The sequence below is a fragment of the Talpa occidentalis genome, unplaced genomic scaffold (assembly GCF_014898055.3).
Source record: "Talpa occidentalis isolate TD23 unplaced genomic scaffold, MPIMG_talOcc4v2.1 talOcc4.15, whole genome shotgun sequence".
In the NCBI taxonomy this organism is placed as follows: domain Eukaryota; kingdom Metazoa; phylum Chordata; class Mammalia; order Eulipotyphla; family Talpidae; genus Talpa; species Talpa occidentalis.
The window spans coordinates 20,785,024-20,801,499 of record NW_023601543.1 but is presented as its reverse complement, the minus strand read 5'-3'; the positions used below and the strand labels follow the sequence as shown (position 1 = coordinate 20,801,499).

The 16,476-nt window shown below is 48.9% G+C and overlaps 1 protein-coding gene across 4 annotated transcripts in view; it reads right to left on the bottom strand.

Moving 5' to 3' along the window:
• SEPTIN6 (septin 6) overlaps positions 1–15,566 on the bottom strand; it is a 62,841-nt gene extending 47,275 nt beyond the window's left edge. For 2 of the 4 annotated variants that reach the window (XM_037512020.2, XM_054695581.1), the window contains exons 1-2: positions 15,231–15,516; positions 1,106–1,220 (exon numbers count right to left, since the gene is read on the bottom strand). In XM_037512020.2, the coding sequence (XP_037367917.1) occupies positions 1,106–1,220; positions 15,231–15,260 (145 nt within the window). In that variant the 5' untranslated portion in view covers positions 15,261–15,516. Of the gene's footprint in view, positions 1–1,105; positions 1,221–15,230 lie in introns of all 4 variants that reach the window. The other 2 variants (XM_054695580.1, XM_054695579.1) reach the window with 2 other exon arrangements.
• Positions 15,567–16,476: the final 910 nt, after the last annotated feature.

Genomic DNA, 16,476 nt, shown 5'->3' with positions numbered 1-16,476 from the left:
TGTGAAAACCAGCTTTATTAGGGTATTTATACAATCATTAAGATTTGGAAGTAGGTCACTGAAAATATTCGGGTATGCGTTACTGCACTGTACGGTGGAAATTATATGCTGAGATCGTGTTGGCACATTTGGGACTTCCAAGGTCTAAGAGATTCTTAAAAGAATGTCAAGGAACTGTTGTCCCTCATATTTGTTTGATTGGTATTTGGCAGTTTCCAAAGTGCTTTTGTGCTCTCAAGAGATGGTGTTGGCAGCGGTCAGAGAAGCAGTGGGAGGAACAAAGGGTCAGCCAGACCTAGGCTCTTGCCAGGGCTCTGCCACTTACTCTGTGTTGCCTCAGGTAAATGTCTTGCTCTCCCTAAATGTCTGGATCTCCATATGTCCCATGAGGGTACAAAGGCTCCCTTCACTTCTCAGAGGCCTCGTAAGGCCCCAAATTGCTAATATGGGAAAGTATCTGAGTAGTCTAATGAGTGGTTTTTGTGGGGCAAATGCATTCACTTATTTCTCATTCATTTCAACAGGAGTGAACTCTCTTTGTGCTGTGATTAGCACATTAGAAGTGACTAAGATGTGGTTCCCACACTTCAGACTAAAGGTCCAGGCAGAGAGGTACTTAAAGGGAATAAAAGAACTTTGCACACAGTTGTGTGATCCCTGCCCTTGAGCTGAAACTGTACCAAGCATAGCGGGACTTCAGAGGAAGCAGACAGACCCAACCCGTTGCCTGTAGCTGGTGGACTGACAACCTTCCGCAGCCATCAGCTCCCTCCCAAGTCTTCCCTGGCTCCTGTCTTCCACCATCAGAACGAACTTGACAGCAATGGCTGAACCAGCCAGCTCCTTTACCCAATGTCCACCGGATGTCACACAGCTCAGTTTCTCCAAAGGCATGGGCCCCACATTCAGCTCTGGCCAAGGAAAATGAACTGACAGATAGTTGTTTACCAAAAACCGAGCAGGGGGGATAAAAGAAGAAGGGGGGGGACACTCTTGCTAATAGATCACAATGACACACTTATTTAACCTAATTACCTGCAAAGCCGAATCCAGTCATTAAGGATCCATATTCTGTAATAGAATTTCCTGCTATGGAAATACTCACCCACGCACAGGATGTTGAAGCAGAAGCCCTGGCTGACTGACTTATTCACCAGCTGGTCGGGCAAGCTGTCAAATCCCACATGTCCAGCCAGGGGGACAGTTCGGCAACCTTCACCCTAATTTGGAAGGGGAGGGATGGGATCAAATTAAAAGGTGCTTAAAAAGTAATCTGGGTGTCACTTCTACATCCAAATGCTCTTTGTGCTCGGAAATCACACCCGCCCAGTCTCTGCGTGTCATCCATCTCTTCCCTTAGCTTCTCCCTGCTCCAAAGCAAAATGACCCATCGGCTTGGACATCATGGCTTCTTGGGTACAAGCATCCTCGAGCCTCAGCAGTGGATGTCCCCAGAGTTCCAGACAGAGCAAACTACAGAGGGAGTTTACAGGGCACAGAGGCGGGGTCAGGGATCAGTGCACTGTCGACTCTATCCCTTGCAAGGGGAGTAGTAACCTCCCACAGACTCACTTTTCTTCTGCGTCTATCATATGAGATAACACTACTCATCTTAGGGGTGACTGGGAGACACAAATATGCAAAGACATGTAACAAGCTCGGCACAATGCCTGGTGCGGGCTTAAGGGTTCAGCAAATATACAAAGGGACTTTAGAAACGAGGCAATACTCCTCCTCTCTAGGGTGTTTTGGGGATCTACAAAGGTGACACCGAGTTGAAGTTAGGAGGCTTTGAAAGCAGGTAGGTCAAGGGTAGAGTCCCACCTCCTTCACCTTCTGACCTTGGACAAATGACTTAACTTCTGTTAGGGAGAGCTGGAACACTCTTCACTTAGTACAACCTCACCTAGCCCGGCGCCTGGCATAGGGTACACATTCCGTCATGAGCAGGTATCCGTCCAGCTAGACCCCTGAAATAACAGGTGATGCCACGGAACTCGGGTGGCCCCTCCAGCCAGAGAGCCGCCGCCTCCCTACCTCTGGCACCCTTGTCTCCACAGGGGTTAGCCAAGCCACCTGCAGCCCTGAAAGCAAGTCCCAGAGCCTCTTACTGTTAATGGTTTCGCAAAACAGAGAGTACCTCAAGCAGGTTTCCAAGGAACCAGGGAGAAGGACCAAAGGGGCCTGCGTGGAGTCAAGAAACGAGCTAACTGCCAATGGCCGCGGAGAAGGTGAGAAAGGAGGAGAAGCGAAGCAGGGGACATCTGAGGGAGACCGGGGGGCTGTGTAAGGAGTCCGAGATGGTGAACAAGGCTACACCAAGATTTCCATAACAGGAAGGGCACCAAGAGCCATCCAAAGGGCATGCTGGTCCAGGAGGCCTGTGCCAGCCTCCCAGGCTGTGCCGACAGCAAGCTCGTATGCCGGATGGGACCTGTTTTTCGACTAGACCATAAGGGCACATACATGCACACGGAGAGGGACGGGCTGTGACAGTGGGGGAAGCGCTCAGCAGCTGACAAGGTCAAAACCGGCACCCACATACCCCTTCAGCCAGCGTGGGATCCCACTCCCGCGGGTGTCATCAGATCCTCCAAGAGTGAGAGACAGGGCGAGGACCGGTAACTACCATCTGGCAAGTTTATTATCCTCATACGTCTCACCCCACACACTCCCAGCGGAGAATTCTTGACAGGCGACCATATGCCACCATTCAGCCCGGGCTGGTATATTCTAGGCCCCGGAGGGGCACCTGAAGACAGCCGAGTCTCACAAGCAGCCCACGTCACTCAAGACGTCCCCATCCTCCCATTCCACTTCCCCCTCTCCCTGTATCCTCTTCTTTTGATTAAAGCCAGCAAAGATGGTGCGTGTCCCACTGTTCACTTCTGGGCTTCAACAGTGGAGGGAAGACCGAGACGTAAGAGCCACCATGTGTGTCTGATGGAGCCTCCACCACAGCAGGCATCGGAAACCAGGATGGACTTAAGAGTTGAGGTTTCCTGAGCCGTGTTTTATCGCCTCTGACTGCCTCTTCCTGTCGCCAAATTCAGTACCATGAAATGTCAAGTGCTCCAAGGCCTCCGGTCCAAGTGCCAAAAGGAGAGGAAAGGGAATTTGCAAGCTGAAGACAGTGGAAGGCAGTGGAGAGCGCGACTTCTGAAAACAGCCTGGCTGTGTTTCCTATTTCTCTCTCACACCTTACTCTCCAAGATGTTCCTCCTTGTCAGACTCAGCACACGCCTCCCATGCGCCCACCCCAGGCGCCCACCGTTCTCTCCACACTGTGCCACAATACAAGCAGTGTTTTTGGGAAACCATTCCAGCTGCAGGGCGCTTGATTGATTGGAAGAGAGAGAAGATGACACCTATGAGGCCGAACTGGCAGGGTGCCGCCAGACACTGTGACAACAGACGCTGGTTGAAGTGAACTGATCGGACTTGGGACTCAGAGGGAGGAGCAGATTTGAGAAGTGTCCTAAAGAAGGATGCACCCCAATGAGTAGATGCTGCAAGGGTTGCGAGCCTGGGAGCTGGGACTGCTGGCTCTCTGGACAGAAGGAGGGAATTCAGGAAAGGGAGTTGGTTTAACTGGGGAAGTCAAGGAGTCCAGCTTTAAACCAGTTATTACTAAAAAATTTACACTTACCAAGTTTTTTTTTTTATTTTATAAAAGTAATCACCATTCACTGTAGAAATTTTAGAACATATGGAAGATTATCAAGGAGAAAATAAAAAAAATGCACCCATACTATCACTCTCCGGAGATAAGCACTGTTACGAATTCTAATGCCTCACCCTCCAGCCTGTGCAGTTTTATTTCATACAAATGGAAACAAACTTTTCCTAATCTGACTTAATAACCTGACAATTAGTACGGATGTTATCTTGACTAGCTAAGCATACTTCTGAAACACTGTTTTTATTGGCCACATAGCATTCCATTGTAGGAATGTGCTACATTTTCTTTACCAATCTTCCACTGCTAGACATTCTGCATGTTTCCAAGTTTTCAACATTATGAAGAATATGTTCTTGTTCTTGTTCTTACAGGTTTACATATGTCTCTGGTTACTTCCTTAATTAAATTCCTAGAATTGAAACCTGCTGGGTCCAAGGGCACACACGTTTCAAAGGCTTTGGTACACATTGAGAAATCATTCAACTGAGAATAGTACAAATGTCTATTCCACCATTGACGTATTCTACCACCAATATGGGAGCGTGTCTGTTTACCCAGACTTAGGCCAACACTGAGTTTCTGAGGCTTTTTAACAATTGTGAATTGAATTACTGGAAAGGAGTATCATGTCATTGAATTTGCATTTATTATCAAAGGTGAAAGTTTGTTATTGTTCAATTATGAGTGTATTATTGTATATATGCATATGTGAGCTCTTCATATCTTTGTCCATTTTTTTTAAGATTTATTTATTTATGCATACAAGAGCTGGGGTACAGGCCAGAGGTGTGGGGGGTGAGAGGATTCACCAGAGACAGAGTAGGGAACAGATCAGGCAGATTGACTGAAATACACTGCTGAGGGGAGCAGTAGGCAAGTCAGGAGAGGTCTGCTGCACCATGTGGGTTGCTCCCTGGCCGGCCGGGGATCTAACTCATGCTGCAGAGGCTGCAGACTGCTTCATAGTATGGTGCTTAACCCCTTGCGCCACCAAGGAGGCCCTCTTTGTCCATTTTTAAAGAAATGGACATCTGTCTTTGTCTTCTGGATTTGTAAAGGTATTTTATACATATTAAGGGATATAAGATAATTTTGATTTTATGGTGAGATATACAGGAGGAGAAATCCAATAAGTACTTAGCAACATGAGATTGTAAGCTCTGGGAGAATTCAGAACTGACATATAAATTTAGGGGTGAGAGCTATGAAAATGGATGTGTTCTCTAAGAGATAGCATAGGGAGAAACAGGCTAAAAACACAGAATATAGGGGATGCCAAAGTAAGGCATGGGAAGTTAAAGAGGATTCTTCCAAGAGGGGGAAATGACAAGAAAAATAAGAGGTGACCCAATCGTTTTCTATCACCAAAGGCCAAGGTTGAAGTCAGAAGAATTACATAGCAACAACCACTGACCTGGACTTGGTGAAGATCACTGGTGACTTTTAGGAACTTTATTTCATCTGTATCTCCTTACCATGTGGCCAACCCATGTAGACTAACTGGAAGGTTTGGGGGTTGAGGGACATGGTTCTGGTGAATGTTTTTGTTGTTGACCAAGATTTAAGCAGCAAACTTTTTTGTAGTTGAGAAATGTTCAAAAATGAATTTGTACATATAGTTTCTGCTTTAGGAAATCCTGTCTGGAGAGCACCATTCACTCTTGTTTAATGAATCTTTTACGATATCAAGGTCATCATTATGAATAATCAGTCCTTACTCTTCAGAGCTAAATGCTTAGAGGTCAAAAAGATAAGTTAATGAACTAAATGTACAGCCTCTAGAAGTTTCTTCCCCACATCCTCACTAAACCTCTAATATCTTATCTCTTCTTTCTTCCTCCTTAAGGTGGCCTGATTAATTGAGGTCCTGATTACTTTGATTGCAGTTAATTGAACACTCCCTGAATTACAATGTGCACAAGAGGAAAGAGAACTGGCAACTAGGCCCAGAGCATCCAACAATAAAACCTCAAGTAGGAAGGCCACAGTCACCAAAGTGTTAAATGCACATCTCTTGTAATCCTGCAATCTTTCCTTAGAATCTATTCTGCAGAAACTCAGTATCAACAAAGATCTGTGTACAAGGACATTCATTACAGCACTGTTTTTAATACTGAAAAAGTAGGAAAAAACCTGAACATACAACAACAGGAATGATTTTCACCAAATTATAGTACATGCATCATCTGGAATATTCTGTAGTCATTAAGAAGAATGCCGTAGGTCCAACCATACTGATGCAAATACCTCCAAGACATACGATAACGTAGAAAAAAGAAACTGTAGAACAATAATCACAGTATGAAACTATGTGTGCCCGAAAAGCCCTATGGATGTGAATTTGCAAAAAAATGCATGTTGGTGCATGGGAAAGGGATTGAAAAGAAAGACTCACTGAACCAAGAACTGTGGCTTCCTCCAGGGAAGGGAATGGATATGTAGGGGCTGACTCAGGAACATCGAGAATGTCAGTATGCTTCTGTATGCTTTGATTTTTTTTTTACAGCACGAATGTGTTCACACCCCACCTATGTAATTTAAAAACATTTTTTAAAGATTTATTTATTTTTGCATACAAGAACTGGGGTATAGGCCAGAGGTATGGGGGTGAGCGGATTCACCAGAGACAGAGTGGGGAACAGAACAGGCAGACTGACTGAGGTGAGCAGCAGGTGAGAAAAGGAGAGGTCTGCTGTGCCATGTGGGTCACCTCCCTGGCCGGGGGTTGAACTCTTGCTGCAGTGCCTGCAGACAGCTTCATAGTGCTGCGTCTTAACCCCTTGCGCCACCAGGCAGGCTCCTAAAAAACATTTTTAATATAAGAAAAGAGAGTTCTCACTCAGCTTTGCAACAAGAGTAATTAGGATGCAGAGTCTGAGAGGAGCTACAAGGAAGGCAAAATGCTCCTGAGAAATGGGGGAGCCCCCACGCCCCTCCCCTAGTACATTTCCTGTTTTCTCCTCATCTGCAGTCACCTGCGGTTTAGAAATACGTTACACCACATTTCATATCACAGGCAGAAACACTGTTCTCTTTCTCTTCCGCCACCTCCCCTGAGGGACGCACTAATTTCATTTTTTTAATTGAATATTCCGAAGATTCCTGTTACGAAGAACGAGTTAAGGCCATTCCAGCTGTGCATCTTTCTCCCATTGCTGTTACTCCACAAATAAAGAGTCTAATAAGCATCCAAGTGGGCAGCTTTTGCAGTTGAGTAAGCAAGTAGTATCACAGGCCTAGGGGGACTGAAGGTGCATCCGTGTCAGTGGAGAATTTCCTGCCACCAGGATGAATAAGTTACTAGTTGTCATTCAGAAGGATGAGGCCAAAGTGAAAAATCTGGGCTTTCTGAATACAAAACAAATTTTCTCCTCTAGTCCTTGCATGCAGATGCTGGGAAGGGACAGAAAGACGAACTGGATTCTCTTCAGCAGCCTCATGTGTCACTGCTGGACCCAGCGCTCACACCATACCTTTCTCCATCTCTGACCTCAGCCCTGAATACCGATCTCTGATAGACTGCAAATCTTCAGGATGATCAGAAACAATCAATGGTTTAAAGATGTATGATAGAATATTAAGCAGCTGGTAAAAGCAGTTTCTAAGAATTTTTAATGATGTGCAAAAATGACCACCAAATACTGTTGGATAAAAAGCAAACTAAACTGGGCCTCCCCTGGTGGCTCAGCGGTTGAGCGCTAGGCTGCAAAGCTGCCCGCAGCCTCTGCAGCACCGGTTTGATCCCTGGCCACAGGCAAGGGTCTCACATGGCTGACAGACCTCTCCTGCCATGCCCGCTGCTCCCCTCAGCAGTGTATTTCGTCAGTCTGCCTGTTCTGTTCCCCGCTCTGGCTCTGGTGAATTCTCTCACCCTCCCGTGCTTCTGCCTGTACTCAGTGCTTGTATAAATAAATTTTTAAAAAAAGGCAAACTAAACAATCAAGAAAACCTGTCTAGACAGGATCATCCCAATGACGAGGGGAAATACATATGCATTTTGAAAAGACTGGAAAAATAGACACCAAAAATAGACACCAAAATGGCGATAGCAATCACCTTTGGGTGGAAGGACTGCAGGTGTTGTTGCTTTTCTGTGTTCTCCAAATTTTCTACAACAGGCATATTTCACTCTTATAATCAGAATAAAAATGTTATTTTTTAAGAAAAGATTCCATGATGACACTTTCCTAGGTGGGAGAGAAGGCCCCATTATTTTAACAAAATCTACTACAGCAGCTCCTCAAATAACATTGTTTCACTGAACATTATTTCACTGTAACATTGATGAGAAAAAAAAAAAAAAACCAGATGATGTTGAACGAAATTCAGTTATTAGAGACCTGCTTGGATTAAATGTCATTTTGCCTCAAGGCTCAACCTCCAAGAACCTATTGACCAGGTGAAGTGAGGCCTTACTGTCCAACCAAAAAAGGTACATTTCATACAGATACATCAGAAAATTCAGTTAAGTACTCAGTTTTCAGACAGATTCACTGTATATAAAATATTTATTTTATTAATAATACAGTAATCCTCTATTATGCTCATTATCATTATTATACACAAAACATATTATTTACACAGCATAACTTACTGTCATAAAGATTCACATGAACCAGAAGTCAAATCACATATCCTGAGACATGGAGCAAAAGTCTTCATGAAGCCATAAGACAGATGTTCTCCTGTCTGCTGCCTCCAGGTTTGTCAAGGGAGTGGATGCCGCTGTCTTATCAGCCATAAAAACCACAAAAGCACTGACAAATTCTCAAAGGTTAAAAATCCCTCCAACATGTCAAATGGCAGGATTTCCCCCGTGCCCCCGATTAAGCCAGGCTAAGAGGAAATTGACAGTAGTAGCAAAGCCCTGAACTGGGAGAGAGAAATTGGGGGGCCTTTCCAAGGAGAAATAAAACCTATGCAAGCTGCCCCCCCTCATTGGGGGTGGGCAGCTTAGGAACCCTGGAGAAATGCAAATAAGACCATCCTGACATACAGGGAGAAGGCCCATTTGGGGTAAATCCAATAGATGAGACTCAGGATTTTAATACACAAGATAAATTCCAAAGTGGCTTTTCATTCTATAAAAGGATTCACAGCAGGATTCCATTAAATAGCCAACTCTCCTAGTGCCTTTAAGATGAGATTCAATAGACAAAAATTCAGCTGTCATGTACCTTTATAGGAAGACAATACCTAGATACACCTGCATGTATAGACAATATCTTAAGGGTAGTTTCTGTTCTACTTATGGAGACCCTGCTGAGCTAAAATAAAAGCACAGACTTGCCTAATCTACAATTGTCTCCCTACCCAGCTCAAGGAGTCAAAGCAGGGAAGGGGTGGAGTGAAATTCTACCACCTCATTCGGAAGCAGAAACAGACAAGGGCCAAAAAGAAATCAGGCTGGAGAACCAGGAAATCTAAGAATCATGCAATGTTAGAGCTGGAAACGCCCTAAAAGAGCACCTACATCCGCACCACTGGGCTTACAAAAGGGGAAACGGGACACTCAGAGAGGAAGTGACTTGTCCTGAGCCCCAGAGTGACTTAGAGGCAGTCAGGGGCGCCAGCATCCAGAGCCCTGTCATGCCCACTGCCTCTCTCACATGGAAAAGCTGACTCGAGTGGCAGATTTCTTTCTGGGCCATTTGGCTGGTGGTTTGATGCTAGTTGGAGGGAGAAGGATTATGGAAGGCAACCCGGAATCTTGTGGGCTCACCATGGTGGCTCGGGCCTACAGAGGCAACTGAGGTGTGGAGACCATGGCAGTCCTGTGTTCCTCGACCACATTCTCTCTTCCATTTCCTTCTCTACTGACTCTGGCCTCAGCTCAGACTGGCCAGCTGCCTAGCTCTGCTCAAGCGCTCCACAGCCACCTAACCCAATCAGTCAGCAGGATTCTAGGTAAAATAGCTCCACCTCTGGCCTGGGGCCTGCCCTGCTCGGGGTGGCTTGACTTTCCCACAAAAGGCAGGTCCCCTTCAAGCCAGGCCATTTAAACAGTTTGCTAGGTGTTCTGGCCATTGTTATCTCTAATCTGGAAAAAGAAAAAGAAAAAAAGGTTTACTCACAGGGATCTGGATGAATGCCCAACTGTCCTCTGGGGAGGCTGAATTTGCCTCTGCCTCCATCTGGTCTCGTTTAATGGGGATCTGAAAAAACCCAGTTCCTGCCTCTGCGCCAGTGTTCCGAGCTGGGGGCCTCTGCTGCAAAAGGAAACCCAACACTACCTCACACCTCATCAGGGCCGTGAAAGCACAGTTCTGCCCCTGCTACCCCAGGGCCTTTGCTAGGGGTCAGAAAGCCCCCCCCCCACCCCCGCCCCGGGCAGGAGAAACCGGAGCCCTGAGTCCTGTCCCTGAGAAAGGACTGCAAATATTTTCCGGGTCACCTTTAAGTGACTGCAAAGGGATGACCCAACTCCAGGACCAGCTGAGAGCACACTGCATAATTCAGCAGATGGCTGCCTCTAATGAGAAGACACTGAGGAAGAGGATAACATTATTCTCACCCTCCTGAGCATGTGGCCTCCTTCCTCTGTGCAGGAGGCAGAGAAACCCACGGTTTCAAATCCCAGCAGCAGAAGCCTCCGCCTGCCAAAGCGAGGAGGGTCTGTGTTTCTAATTTATTCTGCCCCCCTCCAGTTGTTACTTAAAATAATCCATCATGACATGGCTGGTGGCTCCAAGATTTTTATTTAAAGCAATATGGGGTGGGGGGGGGAGAAGAAAACCCACACAGGACCCGTGACTGTGCTATCTGGGATTTAAGCTAAGATTCTTTTTAACATCTGAGAGTCTTCACAGCACCCAAGTATACTCTTCTCTGACCCCCATGAGTGTAGGGGTGCGGGGGTACAGTGAAAAGAGGGAGAAGAGAGGATGTGGCAGGATTTTTAGTCCTTAGAAGCATCACGAAAAGGCCAGCATTAAGAAAAATGGAATCTATATCACCTGGCAGGAGTCTCATTGTTGTATCCGCTGACCAACAACACCATTTTGGACCAAGTCACTTGATCCCCCTACCCCACCCCGTACCCAGCAAATGAAGTGAGTAAGAATACTTGGCCTGGAAAGCTATCGGGGAAAGTGACATCACACAGACGTGAAAGCATTTTGAGATCACTGAAAGAAACATGTTGCCCTCATCCATGACATTCCTTCTTGTTCTTTCCTTTTCTCCCTCTCTGCTTTCTTTCTGGAATATGATCTTAATGTCCATGCAACTAAAGGCCCACTCTGCTGAATACTCCAGAACCCCAGGCCAGGCCAGAAACCAGTCTTATTTCGTTTGGGAATAAGGACCCTTATTCCAGGGTCCTTGCCTTCCTAATTAGTTTTGCTTAGGCTAATGCAACCCGTTTGCTCCCTTACAGCACACAAAGGGAGGGGCCTGCTGGGTAACAAAGCCAGCAATTAATAGAAAATTTACAGCAGAGACTCTACAAAGTAAATGCTATGCACACGATGGCAGATCAAAATCTCTTTATACTATACAGACAAATCACTTGGCTGGAAGGCCGTTTTGTAATAAGAGCACCACTAAGGCTCACATTTCCAGGATTTAGGATTGGAATAGAGAACATGGCTGCTCCTGCCTTTCACCTGGAAGCTCTAAGAGGGCAGAGGTCTATGTGTCTTGGCCACCAGTGTATCTTCAACATCTGGCACAGGGCCTGGCAGCGCCAATGCCCAATACATACAGCTTGAAGGAATGGATAAGCATACATATGGGTGAATTAACGAATGAAACGTTCCCAGCTAAGTAGCAGAAGCCACATTTCATCCATCTTCACACCTAGCCCTTTCTTAGTTGAAGCCCCAGGACTCCCCTGTCCTCCAACACCCCCATCCACTGCTGGATGAGATCCCCTTGTAATGAAGCCTCAGAGTGACTGTGGCCCTCCAGTGGCCCTCCAGTGCAGCCGTCATCACAAATGATAATTAACTAGTTATTTGGTCTGCCTCCACGATTACACTGTGAACTCCCTGAGAGAGAGCCATGTGCATTAGTGGGGAGGGGGTGTAATCTCCCCCAGGTTTTTATTTTGAGAAGTCTCAAGCACACAGGACAGTTGGAAAATAGTACAATGATCACCCATATACCCTCGACTTAGACGGAAGAATTTTTAGTATCTGGAACCATGTAACTTTTCTTCCGTGCTGTATTCCCAGCGGAGGTACAGGTACAGAATGGCGTTTTGTCCCCACTGCTTGGGGTATAATATTACTTTCAGTGTGAAGTAAGAGAAATGGCTGAGGTAGGCAGCGTCAAGGGGAACCAAGCAGAAGGGTTCCGTCTACCTGTAAACAATTGTCTTGAGACAGTTGCCCCAGCACTGCTAGTACGGAGTTAGCCCCTATAAGCTCTTTTGTGAGGGAAAACAGCCATTATCTGGCTGCCAGTGGAGGAAAGTATCATGGCCCACTTGGTAGGGTTGGGCCAAGCCAGAATCAACAAGCTGTTCTTTCTATGGGTCGGCACTTCCAGTCTGGACCTCAAAATGCAGCACTGAAAGAAACAGCTCATTGCAAGAGCCAGAAGCCACATCCCCAGGGGTGTGCGCTGTGCCTGGCTGGGTTGCCTCGGACAAGCCCCATAACCTCTCAGAATAAGAATAGCAGCCTGGGTCACCTCACAGGCAGGATGTGGGGGTAAGATCATCCCAAGAATCTTCTATAATTCTCTAATTATTTCACAGTGTCCCCCATGATTCTGCTAGACTGTATACAAGCCTAAAAACCAAGAAGTATGTCCACCACTCCATTTTAACTTTTTAGTATAATTGATCAAGACTAGTCACAGTGTTAGACACTTGCTAGTCCATGAAATAAGCACTCATGGGTGTAACGGAGAAATAGTTTTGTGATACAGAATCTTTGTGGAGTTCATTCAAATGCGATGGGATTGTGTTATGTATACGAAAGCTGAGTTTCCAAGTTGCATGCAGATCCAAACAAGGGCCCTGTCCAACAACTCGAAGGCCTGTTTTAGTCACTAATGATGTTACCTTACCAGCCAGAGTGACCCCTTACCTAACTCTGGGAAGGACACCCCTTCCCCCTCACCCCGCCCCCAAGCACAAAGCAGAGCACAACTTGGACGGATGGCACCAGGTCTCCCAGCTCATTAAAAAGAAGCCCTAAGCCAGGCACACTTCTGTTTATTCTCCAGTCTTCTCTTCCCAAACCCTGGATACAGGTTCCTAGGAAGAAAGAAGCAGCAACCAGACATCCAAGGTCTCCTGAGTTAATTCCATCTCCCCTAATGAATTACAACTTCTTGCAGACACAAAGGAGAGCAGAGAAACAAATGACACATAAACAAGAACTTCACTGGCTGGAGGAGGGGGCATGGAGAGTGACGTCAGTTTCCCAGAAACCCATTTATCACAATAACAAGGTTTCAAGTGCTTGGGCTTCTCTTTCAGCTTTAGAATCTGGCGCGTAATTATGTTCTTCATCATATGGTACCGCCAGGCCAGCCAGAGCCAAACTGGAACCAGGCAAAGCAAATCAGGTAGTCCTAAAACCAATCAGGTCTCCCTAAACCCCCACCCCCACCCCTCTCTGCAAAACAAAGGAGATCTCAGAGTTGCCTGTGTTGTGCCAGAGGTGCAGCACAACCTTCTGGAATGTTCCCCTTTGCAACATCTGCCCTGCAGTCCTAATCCAGGCAAAGGGAGCTGGTAAGAGAGTATGAACAAATCAATGCAAATTCATTAGCTGACAAGAAAAATCATTAGTGTCACTTCTAGTCACTAAAGATGGAGCAAGTGTAATCCAGGAGACTAATTCCTCTTAAGTCATGCCGTCTCTAAAACACGGGTAACAAGCAAGGAGCAAAAAAGCTCTCTGGGAACCCTCAAAACACTCAAGGAATAAATATTGCAGTGCTAGTCTTGAGGAAGGGGAGAGAATTCTCCCAAATTCCATTACACAGAGCATTGACTGCTATCTATTCCTGGTCCTTCCACCCCAGGACAGCATAAGTAGCCCTGTGCCAGCTTTGGCAAGGAGGGGGATGGGAGGTTCCAAAGAAATAACCCTGCCGCTCCAAACAGGGACAAGAGAGTGGAATAGGTTTATACATATCCTGTAGAGGAAATACTACCAGATTCTAGATTCAGATTTTGAAAACAAATCAATTTCAATTAAACCAAACACCTAGAGGCTACTTTTTTTTTTCCCCACTGCAATTACATTGCATGAACTATTTCCCTAAATAAATGAGCCACGACGTTTAAAAACATTTTTTTGACATTCAGGAATTTTCAGCAACCAGTCTTTGGTGTCATGAGGTTTGACCTACCTCTACTGCGCTCTCCTTATTCACCTCAAGCTAATGGTAACGGGGGGGGGGGGGGGGGGGGAGTGGCTCCTTAAAATCCCAGATATCCTCCTGTGAGTAGAAAGGCTAGATTGTTCCCCGAAATGGAACCATCCTTTCCCCTTTCAACCAAACTTCTGAATAAACATGGAGGCTCGGGTCAGTTCAATATGATTTCTCTGCACATGCCAGGCTGGAAAACTTCAGTTATTTAAAGGAAGATTTTTTTCCCCCAGAGTCGGTTGCCAACAAAAAGAGAGAAGGTACCGCTTTTGCAAGCCTCACACTTAATTTTCCTGAGTCCCGGTAGACAGAAGACAGCTCTACAGGTTTTGGCACAAAAGCCCAGTTATGCTGAGCACGCGCCCAAGACACAGACCCCCAGAGGCCCGCAAAACCCGGGTCAGGTGCTCAGAAATATGCCAAAAGACGCAGCCAGCCACCTACAGGCCAGCGAACTGCACCCGACATAAGCGCACAAGGGGGAGCGGGACCCAGAGTCACACAGCACAAGCAGAAGGGGCGTCCGGACACACGGACACACACCAGGGCGCGGAGCCCACTCTAAGTAACTGGCGGACTCCTCTGGGGTCACAGACGACCCGGGCGCCTCCGCCCGCCCGGGGAGGCGCGAGTGCGCGCGCGTGCACTCACACGCACACAGTGAGACACACACAGACGCAGTCACATATGTAATGCATATGGAGAAACCCCAGCCCAGCCAGTCACCTCCCCGCCCCCCTTCCCGCTCACCGCCTCCTGGCCCAGGCTAACCCCAGCCCGGCGCCCCTCCTCGGGTGCAGAGCCGGGTCCCCACCCGCAGCGGTGCGCAGGGGCGCGGCCCCGCGGTCTGAGGGCGCTCGGCCGCGGTGCCCGGGACCCGGAGGACTCGGCGGCTCGTGCGGCCATTCATTCGGCAACGCCCCAGCCGCCCGGCCGCTGCTGCAGCGAGGGAGGCGGCGGCGCCGACTGCAGCTCTTGGCAAGGCAAGTTCGGCCGGCCGGCCGCAGCCTTCCCCGAGGCCCCCCCTGGCCGCCCCACCGTTCGGGGACAGGCTGGGGGACTGAGCGGTTGACCCCGGGGGCAGAAGTCCCGCGGTGCCGGGGCTCCCGGAGGCTGCCCGCTGCCCTGCTCGCGGTGGCGGTGCCGGCAGCCAGGTCCCCTCGGTGCTCCCCAGGCCCCGGCGCCGGCGCCCGTGCCCCAGCCCCGCACTCACCACCTGGCGAGCTATATCGGTCGCTGCCATCGCTCCTGCGTCCGCCAGGGCTGCCACGGGCGCCGCCGCAACGGGAGCTACAGCACAGGAAACAGCGGAGCTCCTCCGACAAAGAGAAAGTGTTACACTTCGGGCGCGACCAAGTCCGGTGGGGGGAGGTGCGAGGGAGGGGCCCCTAGCCGCTGCTCCAACCCCGATCCCCCCTCTGCCGCTCTCCCCCTCGGAAGTGGAGTGTGGGGAGGGGGCGGATTTAACTCGCCGCTTCCCCTGCTGCGAGCCCACTGCCAGTTCTCCCTGCAACCTCAGCCATAGGCCTTTGCCAAGGGGGCGGGGGCTCCCCTCGGTGACCACGTCCTCTGCCCCCCCGCCACTGGGCTCCGTGGTACATCCCGACCTCTGCTGAATTGTCACACCCCCCTGCTCTCGCCTTACATCCCCGAGTCCCCAGACCCCGGAGCCTGGAAGGGAGCCCCCGCCCCTCCCCCCCCACCGCTTACAGCCTGGCGGCGGAGCTCTGCAGTGCTCCTCTCTCTCCTCCCCGCCCCGTGAACCCCCTCGTGCTCTCCACCAAGATTTCAGGGTGCTTGTATGAGAGCTCCCGCCGCGGCACTCTTGATGTTCCACCACACCTCCCCGCGCCCCCACCGTCGCCCCAGAGTGCAGCTGAGGTCGGAGGGGTTGGGGTGCTGCCGCACCTGCCGCTCCACAGCGGAGCTTAAAAAGGGGGCCGTTGGGGGGAGCCGCAGTGCGGCCCCGCTACTGAGCTCTGACATGCGGAGTCCGAGGCCAGTAGTCCTGAGATGAGACTCCCTTCGGCCCTGGGGTTTCCAAGCCTTGGGCGCTGTGCGCTGTAATTTCATGGAGACGGGTTCACCACCGTTGGGCACTTAATACAGAGGGACCCCACTGCTCCCCTCCCCACCTGGCTCAGCCTTCTAGTGTCGGGGAGCCTCAGGGTAGGGACTTGGGGGTGAAGGTTCTCCCCCCCACTCCGGCACCCCCCTACTCCCCGCTGTCAAGCGGGATGGTGAGGAGTGACCGAGAGCGGCCTCCTGTGGCTCTCTCCGGGGTGGGGGGGCTTGATTTCCCTTTAACCTTCGATCTTCTCCGGACCGGGACCGGGTGACCGGCGGTGCGCAGACAGGAGAACCTCCGAAGGCGGGAACTCTGCTCACCTGCTCTCCCTTCCCTCCTGGCCAATCGCGACGGCGGGTCCTCTCCCCTGCCCTCCGCACCTCTCCACCTT